This window comes from Manis javanica, chromosome 12 (genome assembly GCF_040802235.1).
Source record: "Manis javanica isolate MJ-LG chromosome 12, MJ_LKY, whole genome shotgun sequence".
NCBI classification, from domain to species: Eukaryota; Metazoa; Chordata; class Mammalia; order Pholidota; family Manidae; genus Manis; species Manis javanica.
The window spans coordinates 93,855,889-93,878,088 of NC_133167.1; the positions used below are offsets into that span (position 1 = coordinate 93,855,889).

The following is a 22,200-nucleotide window of genomic DNA, read 5'->3' on the forward strand; positions in this document are numbered from 1 at the left end:
TTGAACCAAGAATATTCTATCCAGCAAGATTGTCACTTAAATTTGACGGTGGGATTAAACAATTTCCCCATAAGCAAAAGCTGAGAGAATTTACCTCCCACAAAGCACATCTACAGTGTATTTTGGAGGGACTGCTACAGATGGAAGTGTTCCTAAGGCTAAATAGCTGTCACCAGAGGAAACGAAACTACAGTAAATGGTGTAGACCAATTAATTACTAAGCAGATGCAAAATCAAATCAACTACTCCCAAAGTCAGTCATGGGATAAACAAAGAGTACAGAATATGATATAAAGAATGGAGGAGGAAGAAAAAGGAGGAAAAAAAAAAGAATCTTTAGGTTGTGTTTGTAATAGCATACGAAGTGAGTTAAATTAGACTATTAGATAGTAAGGAAATTACCCTTGAACCTTTGGTAAGCATGAATCTAAAGCCTGCAGTGGCAATAAGTACATACCTATCGATAATCACCCTAAATGTAAATGGTCTGAATACACCAATCAAAAGACATACAGTTACTGAATGGATAAAAAAAAAAAAGACCCATCTATATGCTGCCTACAAGAGACTCACTTCAAACCCAAAGACATACCCAGACTAAAAGTGAAGGGATGGAAAAAGATATTTCATGCAACTAATAGAAAAAAGCAGGAGTTGCAGTACTTTATCAGACAAAATAGACTTCAAAACAAATAAAGTAACAAGAGACAAAGAAGGACATTACATAATGATAAAGGGGTCAGTCCAACAAGAGAATATAACCATTATACATATCTATGCACCCAACACAGGACCACCTACATATGTGAAACAAATACTAACAGAATTAAAGGGGGAAATAGAATGCAATGCATTCATTTTAGGAGACTTCAACACACCACTCACTCCAAAGGACACGTAAACCAGATAGAAAATGAGTAAGGAGACAGAGGCATTGAACAACACATTTGAACAGATGGACCTAACAGACATCTACAGAACTCTACAGCCAAAAGCAGCAAAATATATACTCTTCTCAAGTGCACCTGGAACATTTTTAAGAATAGATCATATACTAGGTGACAAAAAGAACCTCAGTAAATTAAAAAAGACTGAAATTGTACCAACCACAAAGGTATGAAACTAGAAATAAATTATCCAAAGAAAATGAAAAAGCCCCCACACACATGGAGGCTTAACAATATGCTCCTAAATAATCAATGGGTCAATGACCAAATAAAAACAGAGATCAAGCAATATATGGAGACAAATGACAACAATAATTCAACACCGCAAAAAATCTGTGGGATGCAGTGAAGGCCATGCTAAGATGGAAGTATACTGCAATACAGGCCTACCTCAGGAAAGAAGAACAATCTCATAAGAACAGTCTAAACTCACAATTAATGAAACTAGGAAAAGAAGAACAAATGAGGCTCAAAGTCAGTAGAAGGAGGAACATAATCAAGATTGGAGCAGAAATAAATAAAATAGAGAAGAATAAAATAGGAAGAATCAATGAAAGCAAGAGCTGGTTCTTCAAGAAAATAAACAAAATAGATGAACCCGTCAGACTGACTTACCAAGAAGAAAAGAGAGTCTATACACAGAAACAGAATAAAAAATGAGAAAGGAATAATCACTCCGGACACCATAGAAATACAAAGAATTATTACAGAATACTATGAAAAATTATATGTTAACAAAGTGGATAACCTAGAAGAAATGGACAATTTTCTAGAAAAATATAGCCTTTCAAGGCTGACCCAGAAAGAAACAGAAAATCTGAACAGACCAATTATTAGCAATGAAATTGCTATCAAAAAACTTCCTAAGAACAAAACCCCTGGACCAGATGGCTTCACTGCTGAATTTTATCAAACATTTAGTGAACACCTAATACCCATTCTCCTTAAAGTTTTCCAAAAAGTAGAAGAGAGAATACTTCCAAACTCATTCTATAAGGTTGGCATCACTCTAATACCAAAACTAGGCAAAGACACCACAAAAAAAGAAAATTACAGACCAATATCCCTGATGAACATAGATGCAAAAATACTCAACAGAGTATTAGCAAACCAAATTCAAAGATATGTCATCATGTTCAAGTAGGAATTATCCAGGGATGCAAGGATGGTACAACATTCGAAAATCCATCAACATCATCCACCACATCAACAAAACGAAGGACAAAAACCACATGGTCATCTCCATAGATGCTGAAAATGCATTTGACAAAATTCAACATCCATTCATGATAAAAACTCTCAACAAAATGGGTTTAGAGGGCAAGTAAGTACCTCAACATAACAAAGGCCATATATGACAAACCCATGGCCAATATCATACTTAACAGTGAGAAGCTGAAAGCTTTTAAGATTGGGAACAAGACAAGGATGCCCACTCTCCCCACTTTTATTCAGCATAGTTCTGGAGGTCCTTGCCATGGCAATCAGACAACACAAAGAAATAAAAGGCATCCAGATTGGCAGGAAGAAGTTAATATGTCCCTGTTTGCAGATGACATGATATTGTACATAAAAAAACCCTAAAGAATCCACTCCAAAACTACTAGGTCTAATATCTGAATTCAGCAAAGTTGCAGAATACAAAATTAATACAACAGAATCTGTTGCATTCCTATACACTAATGATGAACTAGCAGAAAGAGAAATCAGGAAAGCAATTCCATTCACAATTCCATCAAAAAGAATAAAATATGTAGGGATAAACCTAACCAATGAAGTGAAAGACCTATACCCTGAAAACTACAAGACACTCATGAGAGAAATTAAAGAAGATACCAATAAATGGAAACACACCCAGTGCTCATGGATAGGAAGAATTAATATTGTCAAAATGGCCATCCTGCCTAAAGCAATCCACAGATGAAATGCAATCCCTATCAAAATACCAACAGCATTCTTCAATGAACTAGAGCAAGTAGTACTAAAATTCATATGGAACCACAAAAGACCCTGAATAGCCAAAGCAATCCTGAGAAGGAAGAATAAAGTGGGAGGGATTATGCTCCCCAACTTCAAGTTTTACTACAAAGCCACAGTAATCAAGACAATTTGGTACTGGCACAAGAACAGCCTCATAGACCAATGGAACAGACTGGAGAGACCAGATATAAACCCAAGTATATATGGTCAATTAATATATGATAAAAGAGCCATGGATATACAATGGGGAAATGACAGCCTCTTCAACAGCTGGTATTGGCAAAACTGGACAGCTACATGCAAGAGAATGAAGCTGAATTATTGTCTAACTCTACACACAAAAGTAAACTAAAAATGGATCAAAGACCTGAATGCAAGTCATGAAACCATAAAACTCTTAGAAGAAAACATAGGCAAAAATCTCTTGGATATAAACATGAACAACTTTTTCCTGGACACAGCTCCTCAGGCAAGGGAACCAAAAGAAAAAATGAACAAATGGGACTACATCAAGCTAAAAAGCTTTTGTACAGCAAAGGACATCATCAGCAGAAAAGGCACCCCACAGTATGGGAGAATATATTTGTAAATGACATACCCGACATGGGATTAACATCCAAAATATATAAAGAACTCACACGCCTCAACACCCAAAAGGCAAATAAGCCTATTAAAAATTGGGCAGAGGATATGAACAGACACTTCTCCAAAGAAGAAATTCAGATGGCCAACAGGCACATGAAAAGATGCTCCACATCACTAATTACCAGGGAAATGCAAATTAAAACCACAATGAGGTATCACGTCACACCAGTTAGGATGGCCAACATCGAAAAGACTAGGAACAACAAATGTTGGCGAGGATGCGAAGAAAGGGGAACCCTCCTACACTGCTGGTGGGAATGTAAGCTAGTTCAACCATTGTGGAAAGCAATATGGAGGTTCTTCAAAGAATTCAAAATATAAATATCATTTGACCCAGGAATTCCACTCCTAGGAATTTACCCAAAGAAAACAACTTCTAACACTCAAAAAGACATATGCACCCCTATGTTTATTGCAGCACTATTTACAATAGCCAAGATATGGAAGCAACCTAAGTGTCCATCAGTAAATAAATGGATAAAGAAGATGTGGTACATATATACAATGGAATACTACTCAGCCATAAGAAACAAATCCTACCATTTGCAACAACCTGGATGGAGCTAGAGGGTATTATGCTCAGTGAAATAAGTCGGGCAGAGAAAGACAAATATCAAATGATTTCCCTCATTTGTGGAGTATAACAATGAAGCAAAACTGAAGGAACAAAATAGCAACAGACTCACAGACTCCAAGAAGGCACTAGCGGTTACCAAAGGGGAGGGGTGAGGAAGGGCAGGTGGGAAGGGAGGGAGAAGGGGATTGTGGGGTATCGAGATTAGTGCCCATGGGGTCACAGGGAAGACAGTGTGGTACAGAGAAGTAGGGACTCTGTGGCATCTTACTACACTGATGGACAGTGACTGCAATGGGGCATGGGGGCAACTCGATAATAAGGGTGAATGTAATAACCACATTATTTTTCTTGTAAAACCTTCGTAAGAGTATATCAATGATACCTTAATAAAAAAAAAGAAACAAAAGATGACTTATTTAATTTGAAAAATCCTAGCTGGGATATTGAGGGCTGATATGGTCAAGTCTGTTTAACCAAGAAAATTCTCAAGTGAAAGTCGTATATACATAAGAATTTCATCTTTATCTAAAGGGAAATGGTTGAAAAATAGTGTTTTAGAGGATGATCCTAGGGGTCCCAAACCTCTATAAGACATTGCATTGTTTGGTCGAAAATGACCAAAAAAAAAAAGTATTTTGAAAGCTATCGCCTATGTGTCATGTCAGAAAACAGTCTCATCTGTACTACATGTAGTTTGAGTTCACTGATTTTTTGAGAATGACCTAAAATTTAAGAAAGAAACTAGTATGAATTCAGCTTTTATTCAAAATTAAATAAGCAAAAGCAAAAAATTTAAGAAATTTTTTACAAATTACTTACACAAAAGAAAGTTAATAGGGACAGTCACAACTTTGCAACAAATAATTACAAAAGTCTCTAGGACAGCATGAATATAAACCATGTCACAGCACGGTCATCTAACTGTGGTATGAGTAAGGCATAACTAACTTCTGCACCAAGGCCAGAATTAAAAACTAAAACATACTTGAAAAGCTTAGTTCTACATTAAGCTTCCTCTCCTCCCCCATATCCTTAAAGGGTTTATGCTATGTAACACTTTTAAACAAACACATCATGTCAAACTATAAATTATATAGATGGGCAGTTAATGTGAAAAGCCCCCTAAAATGTACAAACTAACTGGTACGGAATTGAGTTCTCCACTTACCTTTATGTACAATTAAATGTAAACCATATTTTCACAGTTTTAAGTGTTTATGAATAGATGCACAGTAAGTACCATGTAAGGTTTGCAACTGTTCCTGAAAACTGGCTCTGGGTTCTCCAGCCAATGCCTGCTGGCCACTGGGATGCAAGTATTTACATAAATAAGAAACTGTCATAGTCAATGGTCAAGACAGTTGAGCAAGAGCAGTATTTCCAACAGAGTGATGCTCAGTATCATAGCTTACACACTTGTGCAAATAGAAGCATTAGGACAGATAAATCTGAGGCAAATTCAATTTGCAAAAATTTGTATTGTTACTATTGTAAACTTGGGCAATAAACGACTCTCAGTAAGTTCTGCTCTCTATGGCTTTTTTTCTTTTAAAATCTTAAAGCCAGAGAAAATGCACACACGCGCATGCACGCGCGCGCGCACATACACACACACACACACACACACACACACACACACACACACATACGCGGAGTTCTCATCTCATTTGAGAATATGGTACATAGTGCAACTTCATCACGACGTCGAGGTTCCACACACATTCAGTGCGTGTTTTTCTGTGCAAGTTCTTAGTGGTCTAAATCCTAGTTGAAGGTATTCGTTTGCAGAACCACATGATTCGGGAAGTTGAAGAAAAAAAAAAAACCCAAAATGATAGTTTCATTACATTTCTCAAACCAGCACTGGATGTGCAAAGGCAGCGGACAACCTGGCCGTCGGCACAGCCAGATCAGGGCGACTTTGAAAGGAAGATCTAAGCAGTCGGTTACTTAGATTGGTCTCTAGAAAAATAGGTCAGTATATGCTGTATCTTTGTCAGCCGTTCTTTCAAAGACTTCATTGACAAAACGGACAGCTGATACCGGGGATCTACGGGAAGCACCGCGAGAAGCCACCAACACCACGCAGGCCCGTTAGGGGTTGCCTGAAAACGACCGACATTTTACAGTGTTAGCAAGATGGATTTTTATGTAACCAGAACAGTAACAGAACACCAACAGCCACTTTGGTGAGCACTACTATGGGTTAGGTCCTACCTCGATTCTAAGTCATAGAAGGAAGGTTAGTGTGATGTCCATATAAAATGGGGAAACTGAGGCTCCAAAGTGTAATGCAAATGGTCCAAGATCACTCAGCTCAGATAGAGCAGAGCCAAGATTCCGATCTGGACCTGACTCCAAAGCCGACACTCCTTCCTCTGCATGCACTGCCTGGAAGCAGGGTTTCCTGACTGCAGGCTGCTGATGCTTGGGGCCAGGGAATTCCTTGTTGTGCAGGCCGTCCCGTGCATGTCGGCAACATCTCTGATCTCTTATCTACTAAGACGCCAGGAGCACCTCCCCAGCTGTGACGGTAACAAGTGTATCCAGATATGGTTGAATGTACCATGGCAGCAAACTGTCCTAGTTGAGAACCACCTTCTTAAAAACATATGTAAGTATACTTAAAACATTGAGAAAAGTTAACTTGATATTTTTCAATGTCTTCCAATAACTGTGCAATCCTAGGAAAGAGCTAAGGTATAAGGGAAGGGCTCAACTTATAGTTTCCTTTGAAAAATACAAACATATTTCCATCAAGGAAGTCCCTCTGATGTAGCAAGGCCTGACTACCAGATATGGAAGAACCAGGAATTTATATAAAAGGATTTTTCAGTCACCCGTGTGGGACACTGAACGGCTTTTTATTGAACCCCAAACATGAAGTTTCAGAATGATAAAAAGAGCTATGACATCAATACACTCCTTTTAGAACCAAACCAGATTTCTACACTTGTGTACGGTCTGTTCTCTACCTAACATCACTACCACCCACTGTATTCAGAGACGGCAGGAACTACATTTCCCAGAACCCCTTTCCTCATGGTTCTTGGAACTTGGCCAATGAGAGGCACTCCTGTGGGATGTGCATGTTGGAAGAGAAGAAGCCATTATTCTCTGGAGATTGTTGCAAACTGTGGACAGATGTGAGATTTGTAGAAGATTCCAGAGAATTCCTGAGAACCACCTGCTGCACAGCTGCAGACTGAGATACCGGTGGGGACGTCCCTCCCTGGTCTTCCCCAGAAATACAGCAGCCTCCCTGGATATTCTTGAGAAGCACAGGGCTTCGCTGTGGCAGGCGGGGATCTGTGGTGACGGATGTCCCTGATCTTCATTCCTCCGGCTTTCCCAACAGTGTGGCAACTCTGTGCCCTGCAGTAAACCCTGCATTCCTGAATATGCAGGGTGGCTGCTCCTGTTTTCCTGAGGGCGTCCTGACGTACACGGTGCTACTAATAGGAAGCAGTGGTAGAGGACTGGAGAATGAAAGGCATCGGTGGTGAAGGCGACGAGAAAGCCATGTTGGGTGTGCACTTTTAAAAGGTACTCAGTTTTGTGCTTATCAAAGGCTATTTCTATTACATTTAATCAGACTCAAGTAGCCACGAACAAACAAATGTGTCGCAACTGATAAGATGCTCATCACAGAATGAGGACTCAATTTGGAGACGGCCTGATACTGAAATTTCAAGTTCAGGTAAAGGATTCAACTGGGATTCAGAGAGTAAGGCCAACCTTTGAACAGTGGAATGAGAGGCAGTACCCAGTACAGTGGGACCTATTACCTCTCCATCTTCATATATTTACTTACAGTCATTCCTTTATGAAATGTACCTGGTGACCACATTTTACTCAATTCACCTCAAAATGCTTATGCCTCAAGTTAGTGCTTTGGTGAGTCTATAGTCTGATTTTCCAGGATAGGGACCATTCTTTTATGCCTGCTGCTATAGACCTGCTTGCCTGCTATCCATTAACTAGATTAAGCATAGATGTAACTCTAAGTACTTGTGTAAGACTGTAAGAACAGCATCTTCAGGAGTGAAGTACTACACATGAAGAGACAAAAATGAAATGGCAGGGTAAAAAGTTGGGGATAAAGGGAGAGGTAGGAAAAGACTTAAATATATAGAAAATGATTCATCTCTCAACTGTCAAAGAATGACAGTAAGAGCTGACTGGCTCAAAGGCACATCTGTCTTCTAGTCACAATCTTCTAGATGGCACACTATGTCCCATTTCAAGTTCCTTATCCCTCCTCCTTGCAAATCCTCAGTGAAGGCCTTTCCCCTTCTCTGGTACTCACTCCTACAGGAATTTCAGCGAACACCTATTTCCATCCCCTTCCTATACAAAACGTAGTGCCCACCACTGCTCTAGAGAATAGGGTCACGATTCTGACGACAGGCAGGGGCTGGTGGTCAAAGGGGTGATGAAGGACGCACAAAATAAATGCTGTGTAAGAAGGAAAATGAAAAAAGAAACTTAAAAATCTAATTTGGGTTTACAAAAAAGTGAGAATTCTGGAAATAACATCGAGGCCATCATACCTGAAGGTTTTCCTCCCTCCCAGGCATTGATCCAAAGTGCTGAAGAATCTGGCTTCGAAATCTGTCCCTTAAATTCTGAAACCAGCTGCAGGCTTGAGAGTACACCCAATCGTGGAGCTGTCTGAGGTTCTCTATGTCACCTTCATTCTCAACCTAGAAACACAACACTCAGTAAGACTTCTGTGTCTAATCTTCCTGTCCACGTCACCAACCCTACAGAAATAAAAACAATAAAAAAAAAGTCACATCAAAAAACAGGGAATACCTATTTCAGTTCTGGATCAGAGAGCACTATTCTTATGCAATGGATGTCACACAGTCCTGCCCCACACGGTGCCAATGGGCCAGACTAGAGAAAGACAGTGAGGCCTGCCCTCCCGCCTGCAGTGCTGAGGCGGCAGTGCCGTACTGCAGGACCCTACCGACAGCTTCCCATGGGGACAGAGGGTGAGGCCCTGGAGGAAGGTCTACGAAACTTGGAATTCCTCGTCTTCATGGATCAATGGCTTTTGAAAGCAATGGGATAAAAAAGCAGAATACAGTTGCTATAATAATGGGAGGATGGAGGGGGAGGTTTACGGTGCAGGTGATGTGTCAGGAGGCAGAGGCAGGGGGAAGGTCAAGTATAATTGCATCTCTACCAGAGAACGAGGTCAAAACACACAAACAAAAAAACTGCAACAATATAAAAAGTGTATGTATATATGTGTGTGTGCATGTGTATATATAGTATATAAATATAGATATATAAAGTATATAAGTAAAAGTATATACGTGTGTGTGTGCAACAAAGTATAAAAGTGCATATAAAAAGACAGAATAAATTATGCAGTGACGGACTTTCGCTGTACAAGCCCAAGACTCTGGTTACCTCCATCATCCCTCTGTGCGCCCTTCAGGCTACTGGATCACCAAACTGCAAATGTTAAATTAAATGCATTGGCCTCCCAGCCTCAGATCTGGGGGAGTGGTCTCACAGAAGGCAGGTGAGAAGATGGAACAATAACTCATGTGTCTTACATGGGTCTCTTTCACACGCACCTACACACCACTCACTTGGCGCCAGGGAGAGTGTGCTTTCATATATGTGAACTCGTGAGTAAATACCATGCCTGACTCAGCCTTTCATCCTTCAAGGATGACTCAATATAAAAACAACAGAGGGACTCTGAACATTCTGAAATAGAAAAGGCAAGACTATGGCACACAAGAGATGAAAGAACACACTTTTATTTTTGAAAGCTTTGAAATGAAAAATACAAATAATGTTTTAATGAACCATCTGCTTTTTGTACAACCATGTGAATGTACTGGATGCCAATAAACTGTATACTTACAAATGGTTAAAATGGTAACTTTTACTTTATATATACATGTATTTTACCACACTAAAAATGAATTTAAAAAAAAAGGTAGAGGAATCTTATGATTGGAGAATTCCAGTCTTGAAACGATTAAAGATTCAGTCTATGATGACACACGTTGATCTTGATTTGAGCAATAAACAAACATGTGACTGGTTAAAACTGTTAAAAAAGAAAAAAACATCTGCTTTGCAGCCTTAGAAAATTGAAGGAAACAAACCATGGGCTCTGGTAAATAAGGAATGATAAAAATGATGAGAGTCTGAAATGGAAAAAGTAAAAAGCTAGCAAAGAAATCAGAAGGATTTTTAAAAGCAAGCTTTTAAAGTTAAGGGATTTCACTGAAAATATGTAATGGTTTAAAATTTCATTATAAGTCACAGAAAATAGAATTTTTACACTAAGGGAAAAGAAGATTTTGATATAAAAACAAATTTGACAAGAAATCATCATATAGATGAGGAAAATCACTAGACCTTCCTAAGATCACAAAGACACAGAGAGGTCAGTTTTCTAAACATTAGATCCATAATGCTTTCAATATACTATTCAATTGTCATATATTTATCTTTACTTATAGTCGTAAGTTTAGCCACATACTAAAGGAATTTTGTCATCAAGTTTAATATATGGAAGTGTAAATTTGCATAAAAGTAAAATATGGTTATTAGTTTTATAAAGAAGACTGCCTTCAGCAAATGATTCCATTAGCCAAGCCTGTCTAAGGCAGATTCTATTAATCAACTCAAAATGTCAACTCTCACAACACTTTTGGCCTATTGGGCAAAGTGAAGTATCCCCGTAGCATCTTTATAATAAGGCAGGATAGGTAATATCAGACTAACGAAGTTTACCAGCTGAGAGGCAACATGGCCTAAGGATACGGCATAGCATCTGGAGCTGACTTTGAATAATTTTTGCCATGTTACCTATAGGATCTTAGGCAAATTAATTCACAGCCTTGAATCTCACTTTCTTCATCTACTATCTCATAGAGTTTTGAAAATTCAGTGAGTTAATGTGCATAGAAATGCTCAATGCCAACATTCGATAATTACTAATTGAAATGAAGGGAGCCAAATAGATCAATGAATAAGGGATAGTATAAGACCTAGGTTTTTATAATGCCTTTCCAAAAGAAATTGCCTTTAATTTGGTAGTTATAGAATTGCAAATCATTTGTCTGGTACCTAAAGTCATTGCAGATGGTAAATGAGGCATTGCAAACATCAAAAGGGCCACTTACAAGAACCCTGTCCAAGAAAGCTATCACAACCACCTTCCCCAGGTAGATGTCGCCAATAAGTCTAATGACGACACTTCACCTGTGATGCTCTGGAGTCTGAGCACGGCACCCGGCTGTGTCTATTTTATCGTCAAGGTTATCTCAGGCATATCTTAATATATAGAACAAATCTTAAAAGATTTTATGTATCTACCTTTACATCAAATTTCAATCTGCTGATTATATCAGCTTTGACTACTAAAACATTCACAATAAAAAGGGAAGGGACTAGCAGCCTTTATAACTTAGATGGGTTGACAGGTCAGCTGGATCAACTGCTATTGTTAAATACTTACAGCACCCACATACACATGCACATGTGCACATATACATTCCAGGCACTGTGCTGTAGAAATGAAGAGGATCTATGTTCTGTTCTCCCAAGCTCTTGGAACTTATAAGAAAAAGTTAACTGGAATTTAATCTGTATTAAATATCGATGAGACTCTCTGATGTGAAGAACTGTTGCATGTGCCCAGAAATATCAGCCTGTGAGCCTGTACAATGGCTAGGACAGAGTATACCAAAGTGTGCTAGAAAAGAATATTTTTTAATACCTTAACATCTTCCAGATATTCAATGTCTGCAGTGCAATATCCATCTTTCATTCCTCTTTTTAAAACCCTAAACCGCTTTCCTCCAACTGTATCAACCACAGACCTTCCATCAGGTAAGAAATGTACATTTCTAATTTGTAACATGCAACCGTAATCTGCAAAACTGAAAGAAAAATGGATTAATATCAAAGTTCAAGCAAGAAGCCTGCAAGGATTCTAAGGAAGGTCCAGTGTAAATAAAGATATTTATGCACACAAGACGCATACCTATTCTGTGCATCACTGACACACATCCCAAACTGTTTAGTTCCAGTCTGTATGCTTCTTCGAATCATCAGTCTATATCTTGGCTCAAATACATGAAGAGGGCAAGGCACAGTGGGGTAGGCCATAGTGCAAACAAATATTGGAACATTCTTGGTCAAGCTGAAGAAGAAAAATGCTTGATTATTATATATCTGAACGTACAAGTGTGAGTGTAGCTTGCAATATTAGTAAATTAATACACAACAGAAAGAAATTAGTTCTAAATAAGGTGGTTTTTATTCTTGGCAGGAACAAGAATTAGTTTCCTTCTCATTAAGCTGATACAATATTAATACTAGGTAAGAATCTACCTGTGATCTTATTTGAGTAAATCTGAATTTGAGATACCAAGTATAAAGCTAAGTATCTTTCTCAATAAAAAGGCAACTGATTATAATTAGTCATTTATATTAAAATTTTTTAAAAAATATTTGTAATGATAGAGTTAATATATATGATCTATAAAACACTTAGTTACTTCTTAGGTAATAATAATAATAAAAAATCTCCCCAATAGATGAAAGCAAATCACTAAAATATTTTCAAATGCACCACCCAAAACAGATAATTTGGTAACATTTCCTTTCGGATTTAAATTAAAATGATACACATTTTTCATTGCCAGGTTGGCAGGAAATAAGAAGGATAAAGGCAGTGCCTGGTTTTCCCAAGGGTAAGGGAAAAACTGACAGTACAGGGGGCAGCTTAAAACGGGAGAACACACTCAAGAAGAATTTGGCTGTATCTGTCAAAACTTAAAAAAAAAAGTTCATATCCTTTGAACCAACAGGTTCACTTTTACAAATAGTTCTACAAGTACTTTAAGAATGTTTAGTGTTACACTGGGTATAGTAACCAAAACTTAGAAGCAGAAAGGATATAACCATGAAATGGAAGGCTACTTTTCCATAAAAAAATGACATGTACATACTGACTTAGAAGAAAACATTTTTATTAATGAGAAAAGGATCTTATAGAATAATATGAATAAAATGATCCCACTTTTGTTTAAAATGCATTTATATATATTAAAATCTGGAAAGATATATACCAAAATGCCAGTGGTGACTTCCCTTGGTTTACAGATTATGATTCTTTTTCTGCCCTGGTCATTTGCATCTTTTGGTTTTTCTCCAGAAAGATCATACATTACTTATACATAAAGTAGTATTTAACAAAAACGTGCAAAATCCAAGTGCTAGTTCCCCTACTTTAAAAAAATGTGTATTCTCCCATCATTGAGCACTCTACTTATGAATATAAGAACTGCAAAAAACCCAGTATATCTATTAACTGGCAAAACTTAGCACCAGGGCATAAGCTAACCTTAAGAACTAGCCCTGTTACTAAGCAGCAAGATTCCTGGAAGCTTCTCTCCATGACTCTCAGCTCCCCACCACATTACTAACCAATCTGCCATTCACAGATCCTGCTCTTCTGGGGGAGGGGGCTCTGGCTGTGTGTCACGTTTAAGATTTCAGAAGTACATCTGTGGCTTTCTTAACATCTAGTTTTTTGCTGTGTGCATCAAAAAGGTTCATAACCCTCACATCAAAATACTTTCTACTGTAAAATTACACAATAAAATATCAGTTCCCTGGGAAGACAAACAAATGATCCATTTCTTTAACGTTAAGATTGGCTATCTTCCATCTATCAAAAAAGCCCACTGGTCCAAACCAGGCATTTGGTGGAAACATATTGAAAGAGGAAAGGTTGTAAGCAGTAACCTTAGTCTTGGAAAGTGAAAAATATAAAATGTTCAATGTGTAGTTTGAAAATAATGGTAACAAGAAGTGGTTAACTAAAAACAGCATATGAAAAATGTAGTTTTGTTCTGCAATGTGTTCCGTTAGAAGAAAGTGAAAGAAAAAGACATTAAAAAACTAAGAAAAAAACTAAGAGAAAGACTCATGTGACTGGTGAAAGGAGGAAAGACATCAAATGAAAAGAAAGGGAGAAGGTTACAGAGCCACAAGGCCAGGTCCGACACACCCAGCCGCGACTGGCCATGATGTGCTTGCTCTTACTCGCCAGGCTTTACACCTTGCTGATGCTAACTTAACTCTGCTACCAGTGAATAATCTTCATTAATTGACAATTTGGCCCCTAAGTCGTCCCCAGCTTCCAATTTCAGTCTCAGGCTTCAAGGTCCCATCCCCTTTCCAAGCTGTAACTAGCTAACCCCCCTGCCAATCTGACCATCTAGTCTCAGCCTTCCTCTGGCCCCGCCTGCAGGCTGAGGTCCTTGAAGGAAACCCTTCCCTCACCTAAAACACTACTTCAGTGCAAGAGCTGAGCCAGTAATTCCTCACAGAACATCTGGAAGTTACCAAAGGAACTTTGAAAAAAATTCTGTTGAGGACAGAGAAAGCTGACCACTATTTGTTTAAAATACACCCTTCACCAGACTGAGTTGAAGTTAAGACAGGATCCAGCTTGCTGTGAGGTCTCTCCTGGCTGTTTGGAAGGGCGGTAGTTAATTATTAGATTATGTTAACCTTTATGAGAAGAAACTTACTGTGAGAGTTCAGCAGTTTCTTCATCGTATGTTTTTTTCCTCTCAGACAGCTCATCAGGCAGGTACTTCACTATTAATTCTTCCAAGAGCTGTGTGACACAGTACCTCCTATCTGCTAGATACTGAAAGACAGTATTATTTGACATGCCAGCACTTTTTCCTACAGTATAAGACAGGCACAACAGCTTAACGGGTATTACATATTCATACCGTCAATTCTGAATGAATTTAATTAGTGAGGCGGAACGTTACAAAGGATGATGCTGATCACAGCAGCCTGTCTGAGGCTTTGCCCAAGAGCAGCAAAGGCACATGGCTGCAACGTGCAGCTAGCCCTGTAGAGAAGACCCTTGTCTTCTGTGATCACCGACCCTTACTAGGAGGAGTCTGCCCAGCCCCTGCCATCTCCCACACAAAAGGCCAATTTCCACCTGAGCCTCATGGGTCCTTAAAACTAATATTTTAATGGAGAAACAAAAATAAGGTAAGGGATGAAGAAAAAAATTCATTTGCTTTACTCAAGAAAAGCAAAACTAGTCCCTTTTCTGAGGTTCCCAGTGTCAGTGGCAGAGTTTCCAATATTTACTTCAGATTTCTTTCCATTTTCATTCCACTGTAATTCAGAACCATATTAAGAGGCTGCTTTTCTTACACAATCCACTTGATTCTGTATAAAATGGTACATTGGTACCACTCCCTTAATACTCTGAAAAACCGTCCCCCTGGTGCATCTTTGTGTTATTTTCTAGTCCACCTGCTAAAAGCCACCTTACCCACTCCTGCCCATGAGGAGGTTATCTTTCCCTCAAGGTCTGGCTTCAACTTTATCCTTTCCATAAAGTCTTCCTTAATTCTTTTTCTGTCCCCCAGAAGCACCTATTTTACTTCCTTTATCATACAGAAGGTGGTCGCCATATGCTGCACTGTGTTTCCTGGACAGGGACACACACTCTATCTGTACCCAAACTAAAAAATGCAGAGAGCCACAGGGACCAGCCAGTGTGTGCACAGTTTTGGACAAAGATGATGAGCAGTATGAATGTATTTAATAAAAGCAGTGAGGAAAAACTCTTGGGAAACAATCACAAGATTAAGAGAAGCCCTCCTTTAATCTGTTGATCCAGCAAAAACAAGGGTTTTGTCATTATCCAGTGAGGAACAAGAGGTTGGGAGATGGGTGATAGTGGCGGTTTTCAAACATTACGAACTAGGCAGGGCTTGTTACAATACAGATTGCTGAGCCCATCCCAGAGTTTCTGGTTTCATGGCCCTGGAGAAGGGTCTGAGAATTTGTGTTTCTGACAAGTTCCCAGGGGATACAGATATTGCTGGTCGGGGGAGCATACTTTGGGAACCAGTGGGCTATAGCCTGGAGAGAGGTACTCTGGAGCAGATGATACAGATAATGAGGAGTTTACTATACAATTAATCAACTTACAGACATTAATAAAAGCAATTTATTACCACTGTCTATTAAATTAGTAAAGCCACTTTAAAATTTAATATTCATGTATTAAATTGGGGGAAATATGGCCTCTGTTACATTACTAGTAGGAATCTAAATTTGTACAACATTTCGGGGGACCTAGGCAATCTGGCAACTGGTTTTAAGAGTCTTAAAAATTTATGGTCTTTAATCCAGTAATTCACCTCCCAGGAACTTACCCTAAGGAAATAGTCAAAGATACAAAGCATAGTGTACAAAGAGAAAGAAAAACAATTTACATACACACCAATAGGGAAATATTACATCACTCGGCTATTATGTTGCTACAAACTTCATTATCTTTAAAATATATTCAAATGAAAAAATGGGCAAAATAAAATGACAAGCTGGAAAAGCATGAAAGTATACAGCATCTCAATTTCATTTTTTAAGTATATATTTGGATCATGCTAATTATATTATGCAGGGTGTCTTCAAAATTAGGACCGAGGAAAAAATGATTTTTAAACAGTATGTTAGTTATATTTTTCAACCATATGCTTATCTTGTTTTCCTACAAACTCCTTTTTTTTTTTTCAGGTGATTTAAATTTAAAGCAATGTATCTGATACTCAATCTGAAAAAAAAGCATAATAAATATACTGACGAAGTTCTAAAAATGCAGGAGACATAGGGAAAATAGCATGTTTAGAGTACTTCACCTGAAAACATTGAGTACATGAGTTGAAAATGTAACTAACAAACTCTTATTAAGAATTAAGTTTGTTTCCTGACTTTGCAAACATTCCGTATATGGTTTGCATTTTGCATATGGGTTTGTCATGCAAAACCCATATCAGATGTAACAATATGCTATTATGCTATCTATAGAAAGTTGTATTTTATATATAGGAAATAATGTATTCTCAAAAGCAAAATGGTTTTACTATTTTTTTATTCGTATTTAGAAGAGACTTTTTTCTTTGAACAATGCTATTATCCACCATTTTAATCACTCTCCCTCACCCCTGCTACCACTATGTAACTGGAGCTCAGATCTACAAGGCTTTGGCCTCACTGCAGGGGATCTCCAGGCACTCAGGCACAATGCAGAGGGTGCTGTCCTCCATGGGTTATGGAAGATACCCACCTGAGACCTAGCTATTTGCCTGACACGGGTGATCAGCTCGGACTGCTGACTGTACAAGAAAGGTTATGGGAGGCTGAGCCGTCCCCCCATGCTCTTCGGTCTACCACTTTCTAGAGCTGTCCTTCCAGTGTAGTAGCTACTAGTCACACATGCCTATTTAAATGTAAATTAATTAAAATTAAACAAAATTAAAGATACAGTTCTTTAGTCATATTTCAAGTGCTTAATCATCACATGTGGCTGGTGAGTACAAATACTGGACAGCATAAATTCAGAGAGTTTCCATCAATGCTTAGGTTCTATGGACAGAGTTGTTCCAGATGTTAAGGGGGCTGCACTAAATCTGAAATCTAGCTATTTTTAGGGGTGGGAAGCAGGGCAGTTGGGTTTTCCCCATATTGCCATCATTAAAATTGAACTCATTCCTAACCAGGTCCTTGATCATACCCCCTCTGCTAAAAAATATTAAGTACAGGGAGCTTGGTGTCCAGGATCTCTCTGCTTTCTCCACCTGCTCCAAACTCACTTTTCTCCAAAACTAGCACATGGATAATAAAGTATTATCCTTTGGGTAACTCAGCATATACAATGTATTTACTCTGAAGGTGGTAATCATTATTTCTACTGCTGAATGGAAATTAAACCATGTTGCCAAACTTAAGACCAATAAGCAGATAAATATACAAATGTTTACCTCTTTTAGGCTTTCTTTGCAAAGAGGACAATATGGTGTATGATCTAAACAACGTTCAAGACAATTCTTACAGAATGAATGTCCACAAGGGGTTGTTACTGGCTCAAAAAACAACCTGAAATCAACGAAAATACGTATTAGTTTTTACATTAAACTATCCACTGGAAAAACTGAACAAACTAATAACAATAGAATTCTTACCCTAAAAGCCACGGGTACATCTAAGTTTCAACAGTAATATGTATAACTTTTATGGGACTTTACAATTTCCCAGATACTTTTTATGTTTAAGTCATTCGATCTTTTTCAACACTGTAATATTGGCTATTAAATAATGACCTTGCTTTCTAAATAAGGAAAACCTAAACCTGGTTCAGAGATTACCTGTTCAAGGTGTGAAAGGTAAACAGACTCAAATTCTTATCTTTTGGTTTTTAGTCCAGTATTCTGTTACTTTACATTGCCTATTATTCCAGAGTAATTACTTTTATCTACTCTGTATTTTATTTATATTAATATAAAATACTCATCATTGATTAAATTTTATACACTTACCTCATGCAGAGAGAACATTCAAAATCTGAGACATCTATTAATTCTTCTGGGATGTCACCATAAGTTAATGAAAATGTACAGACTTCATTAGGAGTTTCTATTAAGGAGACAGGGTTATCATCTTTTAGAAAAAGTTAAATAAATACATGTGCTTTATATAACTGCAGTGAAATTTTTACCTCCTTGTTTTTTAAGCTTATTTCTTCCGTCTTCATTCATAAACACATCCTGGTCTAAAAGAGACAATTTTCTTTTCAGCAGAGCACCTTTTTCTCGAACAGAGAGTAAAGGTTCTGAAGACACTCTTTTTAAACAGTCCTCTCTGGCAGGCATTTCTGCTGAATTTATAGCCTGTGCTGACTTAGCACGGTTTAAGCTTCCTTTGACAGGCTCTGAAGTGACCTCTGGTATTTCTTCATTCTACAAAAATACAATTAACAAGGATAACTGTCCTTCTTTACTACCCTTTATTGCTCTCACCAAGAATCAAACTGAAATGAAATTTCAAAGTCTTATAATGTTCACTTTACTGCTCATGTCACAACACCAACTTTTAATTCTAAAGCCCTGGCACAAAAATGATTTTTACCAGTACTTACGTGGCCCTAGACATCAAGCTGACTTACGTTGTAATGAAATTTAAGCAGTTAAGCTAACAGAGTTCAAGGAACTGAACTCTGAGGAAACTAAAATAAATACAATGTGCTATATTTTCCAACAGATTAAAAAAGTCTTCTGATATTCAGGTGACCTAAGATTGTGATTAATGAATAAATATTTTATATAAAAATTTTTAGTGTAAAATGAAAGGCTACAGAGAAAACCCTACTAAGACAACACTTTAGGTTAAAAGTGCCTAGATAGATTCTAGCACTTGAAACTAGGAAAGTGAAGATGTTAACTGTAAAGAAACATACTCTCAGCCCATGACCATCTTCTTTCCCTCCTTACCTGGGCTTGGCCAAGCTCACTGGCAGAGTGAGACCCTTCCATTACTGAAGGGAAACCAAAAGGCTTGTTTTTAATACATGATAATGAACTCCAGGAAGAGTCCTTCAGGCCTTCCTTTAAGTTTTCAGGTGACAATAAATCACACAAAATCTGTAAGAGAAATATTATAAAAGTAATGGAAACAAAATACTTGGTTAAGGATAATTTAATATAAAGTTACCTAACATTTAAGAATTTTTAGAGAATTCATAGCAGATATTGTTTTGAGTGAGCAGAGAAGGAACAGATTAAGGACTAAACACAACTGCCAAGCTGATTTAAAAAAAATGTCTTGCAAAACCCAAGGTGTGCCTCAGTGCGGCCCAATTACCCCAGAGAGAGGATTCAAAAGGAAGGCAAGGGAGTGGTCAGAATGACAGCCTAAGAAAGTACCCCAAGTACAAGCTGACATTTTAATACAAGAATTGCAGAAAGAAGAGACCTTTAAGAGAAGTAGAAAATAGTCACCTATGAACATTAGCGAGTCCTATCCTGCCCAAATAGTCCATGGTTCACTCGGATGCATATTTTAAGGCTGGACCTCAGAATGTGTATATGAGCTAAAGATCTAGGACCTCTAACTATATAAATTTAGCTTTTGAATTTAGGTTCTTACTGAACAACTACGCTGCACGGGCCATCACCACTGCCCAGCACTTGGGTGGGAGCATCTCCCAGCAGCTGTCCCTTTACAGCTGGGCATGAACCTGGAGGCAGCTGCAGTGCCAAGATTTCTGGGTGCTTCCATCAGGAATAGATCTAAAATTCTCAAGAAGCAGGGTAGGTTATGATAGGGGGTGAACCTGCCTAGAAGGAAACGAGAGGGATTCAAATTTTTTTCATTGTCAAGTTAGCTGTATTTATATGTACAGCAGAGCACTTCTTAATGTCTAAATTTGGAGGTTTGGTTTTTCAGCTGTACTATTTCAAATACACAAAAATTAGAATTATTCACCAATCATTACAATGTAAAGAAAAAGGAAACACAACGTAAATAAAAGTGTGCATATCTGGTAGGTCTCAAGCACCACCCATTTAATGAACAAACAGTTAGGAATCTGTGTATGTTCTTATGTTTCCCCTGATTTAAAAAAAATGTTATTAACACACATCTACCCTAGAAACTATCAACACTATTTCTAGGTATTTACCTAAGCTATATAAAAACATAGGTACAACAGTGTTCATGGCAGCAACTGGCAACAATCCAAATGAAGATCACTACAAACTCTGAGCAACACAAATTGCGGTGTGGCCACAGAATGTAATACTCAGTGAACAATAAAAAAGAAAGAAATTACCAGATGTAACTCAAAAATATTACATTGAGCAAAAAAAGCCAGATACAACAGAGTACACACTATACCACTTATATGAAGCTTTAGAACAGGAAAACCACTCTAACAGTGACAGGAATCTGAGCAGGAGTTTCCCCCGAGAGCAGGGAGATAGGGGCATTTGCTGGAAAGGAGATGAGGAAACTTTCCGGGTTATGGAAATATTCTGTATCTTGACTGCGGTGCTGATACGTGGATGTGTAACTTCTTAAAACTCACTGAACTGTAAAAATCCATGTATATTATTACATTCAAATTATACCACAATTTACAAAAAGCATACTGGAGAAAAGCAAATATTTCAGAGCATCAGTTTGTTTTGTACTCACCTGACCTTACTAACAAATATTGACAGAAATATAAGGATACCCAGCAGCATGGAAAATGCAAAATTATGAGCTCTTAGAACTCTGCAATCTCACCAGGCAGGTAACACTAACAAATACAGAACAGCCAGAAAGCACAACAGTAAACAAAAACTTTTTGTTAACTCAGTGGTCTGGAATGTATATGCAAACAAATGTCATGGAAGATATACCACTGTTAGCTGGATTCATAAGGCACTGTGGATCTGAGAAAAAAATTCAAAACTTACCTAAGAATCTCCTGGGGTGCTTGTTAAACTATATCCCAATTCAAGAGACATTCATTCCAAAGGTCTGTGGTGGGGCCCAGGAATCTTTATGTTTACCATGCACCCAAGGTGATTCTGACAAAAAGCCTCACTCTATGAAACACTACAAAGGTGATAAATAATGTGGCATGTTTTAAGGACACTGAGGAGAACCATCATGACTGGGCATTGAAACTGTATTAGGGCTGATTTTCCCAAAAGAGTTTGCAAAGACTCCAGTCTTTCCAGATACTCCATGTGTGTGAGTAAGTGACAAAAGCTGATTGCTACTGTTACAGGCACATAGCAAAAACTCTTTGAGTAGTTTTGAAGAAACTTGTTGAACTTGGTTTAACCCAGTATTTCCCAAAGTCATTTGACCAGAGAACCCCCTTCTTTTTCTCTTTTAATTAATACCAAATTAACGTACCATAGAACAAACTTTGTTGTTTGGGAAACAATATATGGCTTACTGAGAAAACTAAGCCCTGCCCCCCCTCCAAAAGATTTGGGCAATATTCTTGGCAATCGTACAAAGTAAGCAAAGTTTAGACCAGAAATGAAAGGCAAAAGGCATGCCGATATAAATTCCTGAATAGAGATCCCAGAAGGAGAAGGGAAAGAGCTAGAAAACTTAATGGAAGAAATGGCTGAAACAGGCATTTCAGGTCCAGAAAACCCAGAGAGTTCCAAAAGAGAT

The 22,200-nt window shown here is 38.1% G+C and overlaps 1 protein-coding gene across 3 annotated transcripts in view; it reads right to left on the bottom strand.

The window, feature by feature from the left end:
- Positions 1-4,891: 4,891 nt before the first annotated feature.
- Positions 4,892-22,200, bottom strand: part of LONRF1 (LON peptidase N-terminal domain and ring finger 1) — a 30,932-nt gene continuing 13,623 nt past the window's right edge. The window contains exons 4-12 of one of the 3 annotated variants that reach the window (XM_036997444.2): positions 19,512-19,661; positions 18,740-18,980; positions 18,561-18,657; positions 18,006-18,120; positions 14,736-14,857; positions 12,176-12,334; positions 11,909-12,071; positions 8,703-8,855; positions 4,892-6,254 (exon numbers count right to left, since the gene is read on the bottom strand). In XM_036997444.2, the coding sequence (XP_036853339.2) occupies positions 6,096-6,254; positions 8,703-8,855; positions 11,909-12,071; positions 12,176-12,334; positions 14,736-14,857; positions 18,006-18,120; positions 18,561-18,657; positions 18,740-18,980; positions 19,512-19,661 (1,359 nt within the window). In that variant the 3' untranslated portion in view covers positions 4,892-6,095. Of the gene's footprint in view, positions 6,255-8,702; positions 8,916-9,914; positions 10,295-11,908; positions 12,072-12,175; positions 12,335-14,735; positions 14,858-18,005; positions 18,121-18,560; positions 18,658-18,739; positions 18,981-19,511; positions 19,662-22,200 lie in introns of those variants that run through there. The other 2 variants (XM_036997461.2, XM_036997453.2) reach the window with 2 other exon arrangements.